Source organism: Dama dama, chromosome 7 (assembly GCF_033118175.1).
Source record: "Dama dama isolate Ldn47 chromosome 7, ASM3311817v1, whole genome shotgun sequence".
Classification (NCBI taxonomy): domain Eukaryota; kingdom Metazoa; phylum Chordata; class Mammalia; order Artiodactyla; family Cervidae; genus Dama; species Dama dama.
In genome coordinates, this window is record NC_083687.1 from 26241706 (window position 1) to 26259333 (window position 17628).

Genomic DNA, 17628 nt, shown 5'->3' on the forward strand with positions numbered 1-17628 from the left:
ATCACTAACTTTTAGTGATCTTTAAAACTGTTTAGATATCGGCTCCTTTTAATGACTAGAGAATACCAATGCGGCAAAGTTTGTTTTCTGATCTAGAAAATTACATGGGAATAATAATACCTACTTTACAGAGTGTGATTAGCATTAAATGGAATAATGAAAGTGAAAGGGCTTGGTGTGGAATTGGCCCGTGGGAGGTATTCAATAAATGCTAGTTTCATTCCTTTCTAAAAAAAGAGACAGAGACACAGAGGGCAAATCTCCCTGGTTGAGCTGAGTAGCTGTAGGTCATGTGTTATTATCTTCACAATGAAATTAATATCAGCTAGGCAATGCCCTTTTCAGGAAACACTGAAAAGTACATAGTGTCAGAACATGAGGTAAGGCAAGCAGAAATCCAGACTCCACATTTCTCTCTCCAGAGTTCTATAAAATCTGGACCCTTTCCATCTTGAAGAAGGCATTTCCTGGAATGACACAAAGCACTTTATGGAACTTTGTACTGTTTTAAAATTCCAGTATTATGAGATTACTTAAGAAGTAATTCCCCAAATCCTGTATCTTTATCATATTGAAACATTTACATCACTTCAAGATGAGTGCACAGGACACAATTATATTCACTCAGGTGAAAAAAAAGAATCAAGTAGGTATGTGGAGTTTTATTATACTACTCTGTATACATTTGAAATTTTCCATTATAAAAGGTTAAAGAAAACTAAGCAAGACAAGAGAGTAGATAATGTAAGATAAAAATAAATTTGCTTCCTCCCAGTTACTTACTTTCCTTTGTTAAATACTGAGAAACTAACATTCTGGGAGCCTGTAACAGACAGAAACAAACATTAATACAGGAACCTGCATGAACTGCATGGGCCAGGACATTGCTATCATAAAGCCAAGAAGTCCAGCGATCACCAAGGTACCACCCACACCTTAACTTCTCTAACACTGCTCGAAATAAACATGTTCCAGACTCGCACCATTAGCAATGGCAACATCTAACAATAAAAGGATAAATGTAATAGCAATAGAGCAGGCAAGAACTGGCTTGGAGTTAGACCAAGAATGATAAATCCTGCTCCACTGGTTACTAGCTTCAACTTTCTCGCCTATAAAGCAAGAACAATCCCACCAGCCTCACAGGTACATGCGTGAGGATTAATTTAGTTTATATTTAAGCTGCTTCCTATAGCGTCTCTCAGAGAACTCTCAACAAATGATAATTATTATTATCATCCTCAGGAGAACCAATTCTTGAAATAGTTTCTTTCTGGACACAGAGACAAAGATGGATAAGACTTTAAAATTCTGTTACTTCTCAAACAGACCAATGTAGTTGCCTTCCACACGACACTGCAGAGTCCCAAGACCATGGTCTTCCTGAATAGGATGGCTAGGGAAAGAAGAGGAAAAGGTAAGAGATAAGAATTACCTGGCAATTCATTTCAGAAGCTCTGGTTCTTTAGCCGGGAAAGTTATAAACTAAAATAAAATAAAATTCTAACTAGAGTTATCATCAATACATACACTACCAGTCAAACACACAGTGTGAGAGACAAAATTTAACGTACTCCTCACCTCCTTTGGGTCCTTTCTTTCCAAAGTCTGTTTTATGACAAGGACAGCGAAATCATTATCACTGCCCCCCCCCCCCAAAAAAAAAAGTCTATTAGCAAGTATGAACCTGAAACAGGAAAATTCGGAGCAAACAAATGAAAGATAACAGGAAGAAACCACATTATACAATTTGCCTCTTCTAAACACTAGTCCTAAAAAGCTAAGCCATTGGGTACAGAAGGTTAATCCACTCAGTCCTGAGTGATTTGAAAAAGACAGAAAAATGTTGATTATCTGAAAAGTAAGCACATAGATTCTTATTTTCTAAATTTTCCTTGTCATAAATATACAATCGAACAATTGAAACTTTAGTGTTCCCCCCCCCCGCCCCGGGCTAGTCGATACAGTACAGTCGGTGAGAGGATGAACTCTGGATGTAGTACAGTGGTTAAGAGATGAACTCCGGAGGCTAGTGAGTGGACCCAGGTTCAAATCCCAGCTCTGCCACTTGCTCTTCGTGAGACTCTGGGCAATTACTCAACCTCTCTGTGCCTCAGCTCCCAAATCTGTAAAGTGAGACTAAGAGCTGTATGTACTTACAAGGTTATTGGCTGCCTTCAGTGTGAAAGTGTTTATGCAGTAAGCACTTATTATTAGCTACCTGCGTTTTCAAGAAAGCTTTCTGAACCCACTTCAAGTTGCATTGTGAATCAATGACTGTGCCACTTCTAGGAAGTCTAAAGATAAGGCAGTCAACAGGCATGGGTGCTTTAAATTAAAAATAGATGTTTGTGTGTGTGCTATTATGCCCACATGGGAGAACCTGAAAACATAACATGTTGGCAAGAAAGATACTCACGGGGATCCTGTCTGTCTGTTCACAAGAGAGCAAGGAGTGACCCATTTGTCTCCCTGAGCTTCCAAAATCAGTGGGCTGGATACAAAAAGGAAACAATAGACACAAGTCAAGAGGGAGGGCTCTCCGCAAACATTTCTGGAAAAACTCAGAGGAAACATTGTTATGAACATTCATCTCTTAACTTATAGGGCATTAGTGCAGGTAGCTGGGGACTGCCCCCCGAGGAGATGCTAAATCAGACCCTCAACCCTAGGGCAGGGTGCATAACACTCGTCTGTGGCCCACACTTTCACACCAGTGAGGGAGCACTGCCCCTTTCCAGAAAAATCGTCATCATCTCCCCCTTGACTATACAGGGTCTACACAGAGCCACTGAGGAGTGTATGCCTTTGTTCCTCCTAAACAGTATCCCAGACCAAGTACTGAGTATGGCATGTCATCAAGGATGTACTTGGGGCTTCAAGCCTCCACGGGAAGAGTAATTTCCATTCAAAACAAGTTGACCATTATTATTATTATTATTTGGCCGCAGCACAGCTTGCTGTATCTTAGCTCCCTAACTAGGGATCCAACTGGGGCCACAGGAGTGAAAACTGTCGAGTCCTAACCACTGGGCTGCCAGGGAATTCCCTGACCATTATTTTATGCCAGAAATGTAGATCCTGAAAGTTGTCAACTTCAAAATCAAAGATTTGTAGCAGAACATGAGGATCCCCCGCATTCCATCCAAAGGGTGGAGGAAAAATTAGACATACTATGTGGCGTCTCTCAGCAGAGCATCTCCTGAGGTTGTGGTCCTTCTACCTTATAAATCCTCACTATAACTGCTTCATGCTGAGTAACCACAGTTGCTTAGAGCTTCCCACGAACTGAATTCAATTCCCAAGAATTGAAATCTCAATTTCAATACTTTCCGTTCTGTTCTCCCCCTTCCCTGGCATGAAGGATTCACTAGTATCACTTTCCACTTTAAAAGTCTCCAATGAAAAAAGTCACATAGGCATCCTATGTACCCAACCCTTTGCAACCCCATATACCATAGCCCACCATGGTCCTTTCTCCATCAAATCACCCAGACAAGACTACTGGAGTGGGTTGTCATTTCCTTCTCCAAGGGATCTTCCTGACCCAGGGATCAAACCCATTTCTCCTGCTTGGCAGGCAGATTCTTTACCACTAAGCTACTAGAGAAGCCTTAATCATTCCCCAAAAATATTAAAAACTCAATTGCTTGCACAAACACCATATGACATCACTCATATGTGGAAACTAAAATATGACACAAATGAACTTATCTTCAAAACAGAAAGACTCACAGACATAGAAAATAGACTTGTGGATGCCAAGGGGGAGGAGAAGAGGAGGAAGACAGGATTGGGAGTTTGGGATTAACAGATGCAAACTATTACATATATTAATAGGATGGATAAACAATAAGGTCATACTGTATAGCATAAGGAAATATATTCAGTGTCCTGTGATAAACCATAATGGAAAATAATATGAAAAAGAATGTGTGTGTTGTGTATATATATATATATATATATATATATATATACACATAAAACTGAATCACTTTGCTGTACAGTAGAAATCAACACATTGTAAATCAACTAGACTTCAATAAAATAAATTTTAAAAATAATTCAATGGCTTTCAGTACATTTTCCACATTTTCCTCTGATCACACTAACAGAATTTCTAAATACACAGATGGATAACAAACAAGGATATTACAGTGGTCAAGTTCACACATGCTTATAAAGGATTTATTCCAGCCTGAGAAACAAGAGGGAAAAGGGGAAGAATCAAGAAAGAAAATCCACAGATGCAATTACAGTACAACTCACACTGTGCCCAGAGTGACTAGTTGTCAGTAAATAAATGGACCGACTTAATCGACCAGTTGCAATTACATTAGCCAAGTTTGCTGAAGCCCAGCTCACCAGGGACCATAAACTGCAAAGAGGAAAATAGCACTTCTGTGCCAACTGCTCACAATTTATTGCTATCAAGGAAGCCAGTCTCAGGGAGCAAACCTGCATAACAGTAACAGGTCGAATGCAGAAACAAGCTCACACTTACCTATCAATGTATTCAGCATCAAAATCAAAGGTTTCCGACCTTCCGGTGATAATCCAGCCATACACATGTATTAGCTTTCCTGTTTGAAAAAAAATTTTTTTAATTAACCTATTCAGCTCACACTCTAAATATATAACATAAACTATATTTCTTTTTCAGTTACCTCTACTCAAAATGGCCAAGCTGGTCGTGACTCAGAATATGAACACAGTTTTATAAATTGTACAACAGGAAAGGATCACCAAGTATGACCCAGTCATTGATATCAAAGAAGCAAAAACAATCAATCATTGCCATTGCAGACTTTATCACGTAGGTATGGAGCAGAAGGAATAGCAGGGATTCCTCAGTCCCCGGGAGGGAGGGATAGAGGAAGGGAGGAAGGGGCCTGCTGAAATACACTGCCTTGTTCTCTGCCCTTGGCTGTGTATAGACCACTCACCTACACAGGATTTAAGTATAATATTCTTTGGGAATGCTCCATGTGACTTTCCTCTGGATGCATGTGATAAGAGAAGGCTCATATCACACGATCTGGATGGATATTCAAAAATACTAAGCTTTTTTCTGTATCTCAGAGTGCAAAAGATAAATGTCACGGATGAACCAATCGGGTAGGAAGTCAGAAAGAAAGACATGAGAGAGCAACAGAGCCCTGGCTTAAAGAATGAGCCACTGCACATGTTATTCATTCAACAAAAATACTCATGTTCAAACATTGGGCAAAATGGGGACCACAGACAGTTGGCACTGCCTTGCTCACTGATGAATGGATGACTTCCTCAGCTGGGTCTCCTCTATGCAGTTTGCAGAGATTCCCATTGGGTAGCAAGTTTTCCCCTGATACTCGCCTCTTTTGAGTTTGTAGGAATAGGGGTGCAAGCATCAACAACTCTTTTCATCAAGGGCACTCTCAGCACTACCCCCAACTTCTCTGCTCAGAGGACCTGGGAAAGAAATCTAGAGCAGCCCCTTCTCAGAAACCTTCTGGGGCCCATACCAGATGCTACGTGAGCTGACTTCCTCCAGAGTTGAAAAACACATAGATTCAGATCTGTGGAAATGCATGAAGCAAGGTTTGAAGCAAACACAGCATAGCAAGGCAATGCAGTTCAAGTTTACCACACAATCCCACAACCTGCAAGAGTATGCCTTCCAAGTAAAGATAGAATTTAACCATTGAGGCTGTCATCTTCCAGTATCACAATGCTAAGAGATAAGAGAGGTGCTGGTTAACTAGACAAAACCTCAAAATTAGAAGAGAAAAGGGCACCTATAGGGCTCATGAGGCCACTGACTTCAGAGGACTTTGAATTTCTTCATGGCTACACTTAAGGCCAAAAAAGAACATGACCAAGAAGTAATGCTTCCTGACATACTGTGCATATGTTTTATTAATAGGAAGTGATTTTATCTGCAGTCATTGGATGACTAGTCCTAAAACAATGGGAAACTTCCAGGAAGTACCACAGGCACTTGACCAGAGAATGAGTAGAATGAGTGGGAAGATAGTTGACTTAGACAAAGGTCATGGAATTGGCGGAAGCCAAGGGCTTCCCTGGTAGCTCAGCTGGTAAGAATCCGCTGCAATGCAGGAGACCCTGGTTCAATTTCTGGGTCGGGAAGATCCCCTGGAGAAGGGATAAGTTACCCACTCCAGTATTCTTGAGTTTCTCTGGTGACTCAGACGGTAAAGAAATCGCCTGTGATGCAGGAGACCTGGGTTCAGTCCCTGGGTTGGGAAGACCCCCTGGAGGAGGGCATGGCAACCCACTCCAGTATCCTTGCCTAGAGAATCCCACAGACAGAGGAGCCCTGTGGGGCGCCCAATGGGCTCCAGTCCATGGAGTCACAAAGAATTGGACGTGACTGAGCAACTAATCACAGCACAGCACATAGAGTCCGAAGGTCTCTACTCCTGTTGCCGTCTAGCAAAATAATTCACCTTCATTTCATTAGGGCTAAATGATCAGTTTCCTGGGCTTGGCTGGCATGATTATTTCTGCAACTGATGGGCACAATTTTTAAAACGAATAGCAGGTTATAGAAACTAGGAATTCCCGTGAGTTTTTGTTTTGTTTCTAAACAAAGAAGCCCAACAGCAGCTGACAAATGGCTAAGCCAGACCATGTGCTGGGGGAGGTAGGGGGTGGATTCCACGTCACAGTGGAGGACTGTTAACCACATATAGGAAATCAACTGCTCACAACATATCTCTGCTATCCCCACCACCTCCCCCATCTCTGCGGCTGCTACTCTGGGCAGGCTTCCCAAAGGAAATGAGAGTAATCGTCTGGAAAGTGATTTCGAAGATGCAGCCGTGTGGATCCTGCCCAGAGGGACCACTCCAACCAGTTCTCCTGAAGGTGAAGAAGACAGTGTGAAGAACTCAAACTGGGTGGCAGAGATGGCCCTGATGAATCTGAGTGCCAGCTGATGCCCTGTGTCTCACCTCTCACAACAGGCTCCCTCCTCATCTCTCATCCTAACCAGGCCTCTATCGTCCACACAGGAGTTTTCTAACACCAGAGCAGGGGGAGCAAAATGATGGCATGTGACTTTCACAGGTCACATCTCTTTTTAACAAAACATGATCATGTCTTGATTATTGAGATGAATAGAAAGGAACAGATCTGTGAATAATGTGCACTAATAATGCCAAATTCATATTCTTCAGGATGTAATTTAAAAAATACATACATCATCTGTGTCTATACACACACACACCAAAAAATACAGACACTTTTCAGTGACTCAGATATTCATTTCGACATTCTTGAGCCATTCGAAACTAGATCAGTTCATGCACTGAGACCCAATCACATGTAAAAATTGAACAACTTGTATCCCCATACTTATACCATCTGGAATCCCTGAACAAATGTAAAACCTAAAATAGATACAGGAATTGGTCAAGAATCAGACTGCAAATTGTATGTAATTCTAGCTCTGTTTACTACTTAGTTTTAAAGTAGGCTTGGCATGTCTTTGTTGCAACCCTTTCTTTTACGTCCAGCCTCAACCCCACCAGCTTTCTCTCTCTTCTTTTCTATCCTTTTGGTCTCTGCATATCAGTGTGCTCTCTAACTCATAAACAAAGTCCCAGGATTAGGACCAGAGTTAATGGCCTTCCAAGTGGCCCCCAACTCAGCTCAACACAAAATACAATGTAAGGTACATGGGCCCACTCTAGATTCTGTCTGGGTCCAATCCTCAGCTTGACCACTCATTAGGGGTAGGCCTTTAAACAAATTACTTAACTTTATGGTACCTCATTTTCTCATCTCCATAATGGAACTAATAATAGTTCTTATAGCACTAGGTGTTTTGAGGATCTAATGAGATAACATAAACCAAAAGCTTAGAAAAGATCCTGGCTCCCAGCAAGGGTCAATAAAGGTTTGCTAGTATGTGGATGATTATAAACTTGAGAGTGATGATGATATCTATTTTCTCCATTCTCCAGCAACACCTGGTTTGATTTTGCTGGTCTCTTTTTCGTTTCACATAAGGATTCCTTTGATTATCAGTGATGTTATAGAGCAAAAGTACCCAAAGGTGAAACCAAACCAGGTTTAAAGTAAACCAGAGGTTGACACTCACCTTCAAAACAGCATCAGAGAAGTGGTAAGATTTTCCTGTGTATAGAGACCATCTACCAGTGTCGAAGAGTTTGCAATAGCTTTGGTAAAGAGATTCTTATTTATGCCTTTCTTAATAGATTTCTTACCTGGAACTCCACTGGGTGGATTAACTTGGTAAACAATTGGCGTCTGTGCCTTGGAAAACTGTTTAGAAAATGTTATCATAGTAAGCATTTCATTAGAATAGCACAAAAACATACACAAGCAGCATGTCATTCCTCACAGATCATTCATCTCAGGAAACAAGTCACTATATTTCCTCAAATCACTTCTACTTCTTTGCATCTTCATGATATTTCTGTGAAGCAGACACGATAGATGTTATCATAGTTCTTCCATAGATGAGGTCAAGGGAATCTGACAAGGTCATGAGTCTCCCCTGCACCATTATCACTCACACCTGAGCAAGTCTGTTTCTACCTGCCCACCGGTCATACCAGGAGCACGTTTTGCCAAAGCCAAGGTAGGCAAGCCATGCTTTAAAATACCAACCTTTTAATTCCATTATTGCAACTTGATATCTTGGGGTCTTGAAGTGTTTTTTTTTTTTTTTTTTTAACTCTTCTGGACAATAATTTGATTATTTAAATAGAAAGGATTGCAACTTAAATTATTATCAGCCAGCACCTCGGTAGGGACTAGCAAGCCATGAAAAATTAAAAGTTTGAGAGATATGCGAAGGAGATTTGTTCAGGAAAATGGAATGTGCCTTTTGGGAGGGAAACATGATGCAACGAATGAAAAGCAACATTATTCTCTGAAAAGGAAACCAGCATTGATGGGAGAGGCAGGGGAAGCCTGGTCGTAGCACTCAAGTCACCCCCTGAAGCACATCATCTGCTAAATATAAGTTCCAGAGAGGCAGGGGCAATGGCTAAGTCATTGGTTGTATCCCTGGGCACAGCCTGGTATAAGAAGACATTTACATTTTTGTGAATGCATGTACAGGCCCCATCTGAGATGACTGACCCACTGCCCAGAAGCAGAGGAGAAAAGGAGACAATTCCAGGAATTTCATATCACCTATCATCCTCTGGGTTAGCCCAGTTACAGCATTTCACAGTCAGGGCCAGTGGGAAGAAACGGAGAATCATAAGGATGGACAGCCCTGGCCAAGGTTTGAGCCATGTGCTAATAATTCACCCAGGAGGAAACCCAGTCTCCCCATCCTGCTACCCTCACCCCCATCTCTTATAGACACCTAGACCACTTTCCCTCCCCAAACCTACTGTACCTCCCGTTTGCCAAGACAGCAAATTGTTTTGTTTGGTCAGCACCCCAGGAGTCCACCTTCCCAGGGAGAAGGTCACTAAAGAGTAACTCCGGTATTAATCACCAGCCCTCATCAGATATCGTGAATCAACAGACACTGATAGTGTCTGGGCAAGTGCGGGACTTACGTATTGATTCACACAGCTGTGCAGTCTGTCATCAAGGTTAGTTTCCTCCCTTCCTAACAGGAAAGGTTAGAAAAGAGTGCACAGGAAATATGTACAGTCCGGGGGTCAAAATAAGAATGCTGTGACTTCACAGGCTGGGAGCTGTCTCCGATGGCACCAAAGGATAAAGATTAACACAGCTCCACACACACTTGCCAAACATACACTCACCCTCTCCCAGTCTCCTCCTGCACCCAGACCTCCACCTCCCACAGGGATACCTTCCAGACCACTGTCATGCCCACCGGGACTTCATCATGGGAGCTTCGTGAAATAGAGCAGTGGTTACTGCCCCATCTCCCAGATGTTAGAAACGGAGGCAGATAAAACAACCAAGTCCAAACCACACAAGAAAACACACCCGTCAATTTCCAGCTTAAAATACAAGGTCTGCCCTTCAGCTGTGTGCCTTCCTCCAGAAGAGCAGGGGAGAGAAAGCGACTCCTTGATCACCCCTCCCAGGTCCTCAGGGTGGTGGAGCAGGCTCAGAGCGAAACCTCGGAAAGGGCTTCACTTGTGATTTCTCTGTGAGCTGACATGACATAAAGCGGTACTTTTTAAAGAGAAACAGGCCTCTGGTCACCCACCAAGCTAGAGACATGACAGAGTGAAAAATTAATGAGCTTCCAAATCCAGCTTTCCGCATGCTGATCCCTGAGCCCGAGTGGGGTCGGCAGCAGCAAGATGGGGAGCTGAAAAGCAGAGGATGAGAGTGACAAAGTCGAGCCACCAGCTGCTTGATAAACCTTCTGTGAGCTGTTCTAACTTGTCAGTGCCTGCAGCAGGCTCTTTGGAGTGGACTGGCGAGGTGGAATTAATTTTTAATACACACAGTTCCCCCAGTCCCAGTCCCTAAACAAAGGCAGACATTCAGCTCAGAATGCCTCTCATTAACTGCATCCCCTGGTGATTTTTCATCAACTTACTGAGTTCAGGGAACCACTGAAGGACTTGCTTTCTTTAATGTGCGATTTTAGGAAGTGTGTCTTTTCTCTCCTTCCCAATCTTTTAATCAGTAGGAAAACTATTATCTGGGGTGAAAGGCCATCAAAACCAAAAACAGCATGGTGATTAAGGACCATGCCGGGTCATCTCTCTTCTGTTTTATTCATTGAGATAGAGTAGAGGTGGTGGTGCGAGTCTTAATAAAAAAAAGAATAATTTTTTTTTTCTTTCTGCCCCATATGTGCAGAAGCAAAATTCTGGAAAACAAGATTCCTTTGCAGGGAGAAACAAGTTGCTAAACGTGAATTGATGGCAAATTCTAAAGATGAATTGCCTATATTAAAATGCAGATCGTATGAGAGATGAATTTGGAAAACGAAGACTTGTTGTAAAGGAGCATTCATTAATAACTAAACTGTGTTCTTAGGCACCCTTCTAAACGGAGGCTCCTTGTGGGAAGTAAACCGTGGCAAGAGGCCCTGCTGAACCACTGCCCATTATGGAAAGTCTAGAATCTATGCTTTCAGAGATTATTTTAGTGTATTAATAAAACCAATCTGAAATGGACAGTAGACTAAACAACATTAAGCCCCAACATAAAATTAATGCGTATGGAAGCTCTAAAATAAGCCCAGGCATTGGCTCATAAAACTCTCTCTCACTCCCCCAACCACACCCACCCCACCCTGATTGCTTTTGGCTGTCTCTGAGCTTGAAGGAGAATTCCAGCAGCAAATGCCCTTTCGGTTGAGGATTGGACGGAGAAGCAGAAATCAACCGTGAAGCAGAGAGGAAGGTACAACTTGGGTCCCCGAGTCCCTTCACCACGCTGACACTCCAGATGATTTCTCTAAGATGAAGCACTGATGCCCAATGGTAATCTTTGAGACTCCTCTATGGGCTTCCATTTAAATGAGGATTTAGATGTAGATTCAAATGCTGGCTCTGCAATTTATGAACTGGATGACACGGCCAAATTATTTAATCTCCCTGACTCCCAGGTTTCTCATCTGTAAAAACAGGATAATAAAAAGCTACCCCATAAAATTGTTGTATTAAGTTAATGAGTATAAAGCACTTAGCAAGATCCTGACATTCACATGCTCTATACTTACTTTCTTAAGATAGTCTCAGAAACCCCGTAACTATCATCTACCTGTCCTCTCATCCTGGCAAAGCAGACAGACTCCTAGCTGAGGTGTAACTTGCTTGTCTACAGCGTAAGCACACCCTCAGATCAGGCTAACACACTTTCTTCCATTCTTGGAACCCACCTTGAAAGTGCAGCTGTCTTGTGGTCCTGGATGTGGGCTGCCTACCACCTGTCCGCCAGCCTGCACTTCCAGGGAGTAAACACCCTCCTGTGCTTCAGACGGCAGAGATCTGAGGGCAGAAAGTGGAAATCCGTATGAATCACCCATGAACTGCCATCAACGGATGAATGGGGAAAGATGTACACAGATACAATGGAATATCACTCAGCCATAAAGAGGAACGAAGCTGAGTCATTTGTAGTGATGTACATGAATGAAAGGTCTTCATACAAAGTAAAGTAAGTCAGAAAAAAGAAAAACAAACATCATATATGAACGCATATACATGGAACCTAGAAAAAATAGAACTGACGAACCTATTCACAGGACAGGAATAGAGACACGGATGTAGAGAATGGACTTGTGGACATGGTGGGGAAGGAGAGAGGGTGGGATGAATTGAGAGGGTAGCATTGACATCTATACACTGCTGCTGCTGCTAAGTCACTTCAGTCGTGTCCGACTCCATGTGATCCCATAGACGGCAGCACACCAGGCTCCCCCATCCCTGGGATTCTCCAGGCAAGAACACTGGAGTGGGTTGCCGTTTCCTTCTACAATATCTAGACACTACCGTATGTAAAATAGATAGCTAGTGGGAAGCTGCTGTGTAGTACAGGGAGCTCAACTCGGTGCTCCGTGATGACCTGGAGGGGTGGGATAAGGGGATGGGAGGGAGGCTCAAGATGCAGGGGATATGTGCATACTTATAGCTGATTCACACTGTTGTACAGCAAAAACCAACACACCGTGGTAAAGCAATTATATTCTAATTAAAAATAAATAATGCATAAAATTATTTTTTTAAAAAACGAATTGCCAAAGTTGCCAGTCCAACTTCACTACTTCAAACTTCCTTCCTGCACCTGTGTGTGTGTGTGTGTGTGTGTGTGTGTGTGTGTGTGTGTGTGTGTGTGTTTACTCACTCGGTCATGTCTGACGCTTCGGGACCCTGTGGACGGCAGCCCACCAGGCTCCTCTGTCCATGGAATTCTCCAGGCAAGAATAGGGGAGTGAGTTGCCATGCCCTCCTCCAGGGGCTCTTCCCAACCCAGGGATCGAACCCAGGTCTCCCGCATTGCAGGCAGATTCTTTACCAGCTGATCCACCAGGGAAGCCCAAGAATACTGGCGTGGGTAGCCTGTCCGTTTTCCAGGGAAACTTCTCAACCCAGGAATCGAACCAGGGTCTCCTGCATTACAGGCAGATTCTTTACTAGCTGAGCTATGTGGGAAGCCCCCTGCACGTGTGAAGCAGAGCTAACCCAGGATTCCTGTATTTCACTTCTTACCTCTTCTACCCATGCATTCACTAGACTTGAAAGATTGGATCCTTCAGCAAAAGAAGTTATGGATCTTTTATTGAAAGTACCTGAAATTTTAAAAATTCTGTCCTGTAAAGAGCTGGAAGGGAATTTCACAGATAATCTACTCTAGTTTCTATTTTAAAAAGAATGAGTTCCATATAGAGGGGATTCCCAAGTGGTAAAGAATCCTCCTGCCACTGTAGGAGATTCAGGTTTGATCCCTGGGTTGGGGAAGGTGTCCTGGAGGAGGAAATGGCAACCCACTCCAGTATTCTGGCCTGGGAAATCCCATGGACAGAAGAGTCTGGCAGGCTACAGCCCATGGGGTCACAAAGAATCAGACACGACTTGGCAACTAAACAACAACAACAATTAATGGATTAAGGGACCTGGGTATGTAAACACCAATGTGAAGGGCAAAGTAAGACCTGAGTCCTAGGCTCTTTCTGATAAAAGTCATTGATTTTACATGTTGCCAAAAACTCTTGACTTAACACTTATTCCAGCAACCCATAAACACTCCCCTTATCCCCCAGAGAGTCCTAGACCTTCTCTCCTCTTTTCATGAAGATCACAGTGATTTCTTTGCCTTTTCAAGGCTGCCATTCAGTCTGATTTTTGTGAGAGGAGAATATGATGAATACGGAGTTAGATTTTAGAAGTGTCTCCCCTCCAAAACTTCTCCTAAAATCTTTAACATTACCCTAAATATTTAAATCTTCACTGTCCAATGTGCTAGCCATTAGCCGTATGTGATTACTGAATAGTGGCTAGTCCCAGACTTCCCAGGTGGGTCAGAGGTTAAGAATCCGGCTGCCAATGCAGGGGACAGGGGTTCAAGCCCTGCTCCAGGAAGATTCCCCATGCTGCCAAGCAACTGAGTCTCTGCCACTGTTGACCCTGCACACCCTACAGCTTGTGCTCTGCAACAAGAGAAGCCACCGCGATGAGAAGCCTATGCACTGCAGCTAGAGGGGAGCCCCTGCTCCCCGAAACTAGAGAAAGCCTGCACACAGCCAGAAAGACCAGTGCAGCCCCAAATAAATAAATAAACAAAATATTTATTAAAAAAAGAAGAATTGTGGCTAGTACCAATTAAGATATCCTATTACGGTAAAATACACACTGGGTTTTGAAGACTTTGTATGCAAAGAAGGGTATAAAGTAGCTCATTAATAGTTTATATATTGACTACCTGCAAAATGACAGTATTTCGGATATGTTGAGCTAAATAACATGTATCATTAAAATTAACTTCACCTCTTTCTTTTGAATTTTTTAAGTGACTACTAGAAAATGTTAAGTGTTCTTTGTGGCTCGCATTATATTTTGGTTGGGCAGTGCTGATTTGAGATGCTCCAGTGCCAAATTTTGCAAACTCAGACATGTCTTTTTGTGATAATGACAGTATTTCTTTGATTATTTTCCCACACTTGAGTGCTAATTTAATTTGATATTCATCTTCCAATCAATGAGTACATTTAAGAGGGTTGTATTTCTTTGCTTCTAAAATGGTGATAAAAAGTCAATGGTGCATCTTAAAGTTACTAGTATGTTGGGGTTGAGGAGATAGAACATACAAATTGTTAGAGCATTGACTTGTTTCATAGCAAGTTCTTGCAAGAACTCTATCCCCCAAAATATTATATAACCTGTGGAAATCATCTCTCCCTGTAGTAATGCGATAAGGAACTTCAGTTTAAGAAATATCTATTGAGCATCTTCTACTAGCAAGATATTGTGCTCAGCATCATAAGGACTACAAGGATGAGTTAATCACATCCTCTGTCTTCAAAGCATTTAATTCCATGAGGATGAATCTGAAAGTGAGCAGCTGCCATAGTGTCAGGAGAAACAAAAAGCTGAGGAAACAGGGCCACTAAGACTATGCATACTGTGCCTTTGTGCGAATTACAAAAAAGTCCTCCCTCAGGGAAGATGAATTGCGCAAAAAAGTGTGTAACACACACACAAACACACACATCATGTGGATAAATTCCTAGAACATGCTCCTTCCTCAAAGCCTGGATTTCAATTCCTACTTGTCCCCCTGTGAAGGAAGGGAAAGATGATACACAGTTGGTGGTTCAGGGGCAAGGGAGTATTTGCAGTATGGTTGGTTCAATAGGCAGAGATGGAAGAGGAGGAGCTTTCTTGAAAGAGGGAACAGAAGACGAAAGGAAATCATAATTTCCTTTTCTCTTAACCAATGATCCACTTTCAGGCAGCATGTCTAAGATATTAAAGAAAGAATGAATTAGCGTAAATTTTGGTGGCCAACGAAAACTTAAGTAGGACAATAGAAAATCTGGAATCCTATAAACATCACATCGAACTCAGAAAAGAAAATGAAGACTAAAGTGAATTTCCTTTCTAACTGGTTTTTAGTTAATGTACAGTCATTACAATTATGCCTGCTCCAAAAGCAATAGTTGCTCAGTCGTGTCTGACCCTTTGTGACCCCATAGACTGTAGCCTGCCAGGCTCCTCTGGCCAGGGAATTTTCCAGGCAAGAATACTGGAGTGGGTTGCCATTCCCTTCTCCAGGGGATCTTCCTGACTCGGACTGAACCCGGGTCTCCCGCACGGCAAGCAGATTCTTTACAATCTGAGCCACCAGGGAAGAAGAGGGTAAAATGGCCTCATTTACTAAAATTTGAATAGCAATAGAAACCTTGCAAAAAAAATCAACTGGAAACATAATCCAACTCCTCCTTATAAATATTGTAAAACTCTCAAAAATCTTTCCCATAGTCTCATCCTTTCCTATATCTCATACTCATTAAGCCCTAAAGCCCTGATAGGGAACTATATTGGTAAATGCAATCACTGCATGAGTTGCTCTAATTCACCACCAAAAGCTACAGAGATGAAGAAAGCATTCATCCCATCTGGCCTTCTCAGTCCCGGGTACCTGGTCCTGCACATCACGGCTGGAACATCCAGGAAAGCAGGAGAGACATCACAGGGGATGCTGGGCAGCGTGGGCAGAGCCACATTCACCAGGTGGATCTCCAGCTGAGAGCCCTTGGCAGGCTGAAGGAGATCCAGCTCCAAACCTGAACGCAAGGCACAGGGGAGTCTCAGGCTGAACAGAGCTGTAATCCACACTGGGCAATACAAAAACACGCCACATGGGGGCAGTGGGAGTCACTGAGTTTACCTAAAATTCAAAGGCTCCATATTTCCAAAGGCATTCGGAATGCCATATGAATGAGTGTTCTCATTTAAGACTTTACTTTTTTAAAAATTCTCTTTTCAGGTCCATCCATCTAGATCCAGGAAAGATTTCTCCAACCCTGAAAGTTACTCTTTATTGTGGAGAAAGATGGAGACACTGAACCATGCTTTAGAAACTCCCGCATGTAGGATTATCAACAAGGAAGATAACCAAGGTCCTGGAGTTGCATTGCCAAGTTCTCTGCTACATGTGGATCATCTCATCAGGGTTCCTTGAGTCCACTCCACAGCTCCGAATAAGGAAATGAGCCCAAACACGGAATGGTGTGATGTGAAATTAGCAAGTGGGCATTAATAGTAACAGAGAGGGTGTTCAGTAGGCCCATAGCCCTTCAGGACCTCTTTTACATCTGTCCTTAGACAAGAATAAAACCAAAGACTCACATCCTTTAGGATTCTTTAGATCAGTAAATAAGAAACTTGCCTTCAGCAAGACCAAAACCTACCATCAAAAATGACTGTGATCCACGTCCCCCCTGCGAGGCTACCTTCTTCAGGTTCAATGTGGATATTCAGACAAGGCACTGTAAGTGAATAGGAAAAACACTGGCTTCAGTGTGCAAATTCAGTCCCCCAGCTTCCTTTAAGCATTCCTCAGAATCACTAACAGGGCTTGATACAGCCTAGAACAACAGCCCCACCCCCAGAGTTTCTGCTTCAGTAATCTGGGTAAAGCCTAAGAATTTGCATTTCTGACAAAGTGCCACTTGTGCTTTCAGTCTGGAGAATCACACCTTCAAAACTCCCATTTTAGGAAAAGTTCTGACTGATCCTAGACATCCAAAAACCCAATGTTCACCAAGACTATCCTGAATTTCCACTTCCTTTGGAAGAAGCCTCAAGGACACATTTGGTTCCTAGTGGAAACTGAAAGATGTCTTCCCTCTTTCTCACTCTTTAATCAGGTGGTCATATTTTATGCGCGTGTGTGTGCTCAGTAGCTCAGTTATGTCTGACTCTTTGTGACCCCAGGGACTGTAGCCCACCAGGTTCCTCTACCTAAGGAAGAATACTTGAGTGGGTTGCCATGCACTCCTCTAGGGGATCTTCCTTACCCAAGCATCAAACCTGTGTTTCCTGCGTCTCCTGAATTGCAGGCGAATTCTTTATTCATCAGGTCATATTTTACAGTTACCACTTATTTCTAATATTTCCACTTCCCAGAAACTTTCAGAAGCTGTCTCTATTTTAATCCTCCTACTCAGCGCACCATCGTCTTTTGAATACATGATCAGAA

The 17628-nt window shown here is 42.6% G+C and overlaps 1 protein-coding gene across 1 annotated transcript in view; it reads right to left on the reverse strand.

Moving 5' to 3' along the window:
- PKHD1 (PKHD1 ciliary IPT domain containing fibrocystin/polyductin) overlaps positions 1 to 17628 on the reverse strand; it is a 428428-nt gene that overhangs the window by 408310 nt on the left and 2490 nt on the right. The window contains exons 2-9 of the mRNA XM_061146900.1: positions 16838 to 16915; positions 16066 to 16210; positions 11807 to 11915; positions 8235 to 8292; positions 4505 to 4583; positions 2420 to 2494; positions 1332 to 1396; positions 784 to 823 (exon numbers count right to left, since the gene is read on the reverse strand). Coding sequence (XP_061002883.1) covers positions 784 to 823; positions 1332 to 1396; positions 2420 to 2494; positions 4505 to 4583; positions 8235 to 8292; positions 11807 to 11915; positions 16066 to 16210; positions 16838 to 16915 — 649 coding nt within the window. The remainder of the gene's footprint in view (positions 1 to 783; positions 824 to 1331; positions 1397 to 2419; positions 2495 to 4504; positions 4584 to 8234; positions 8293 to 11806; positions 11916 to 16065; positions 16211 to 16837; positions 16916 to 17628) is intronic.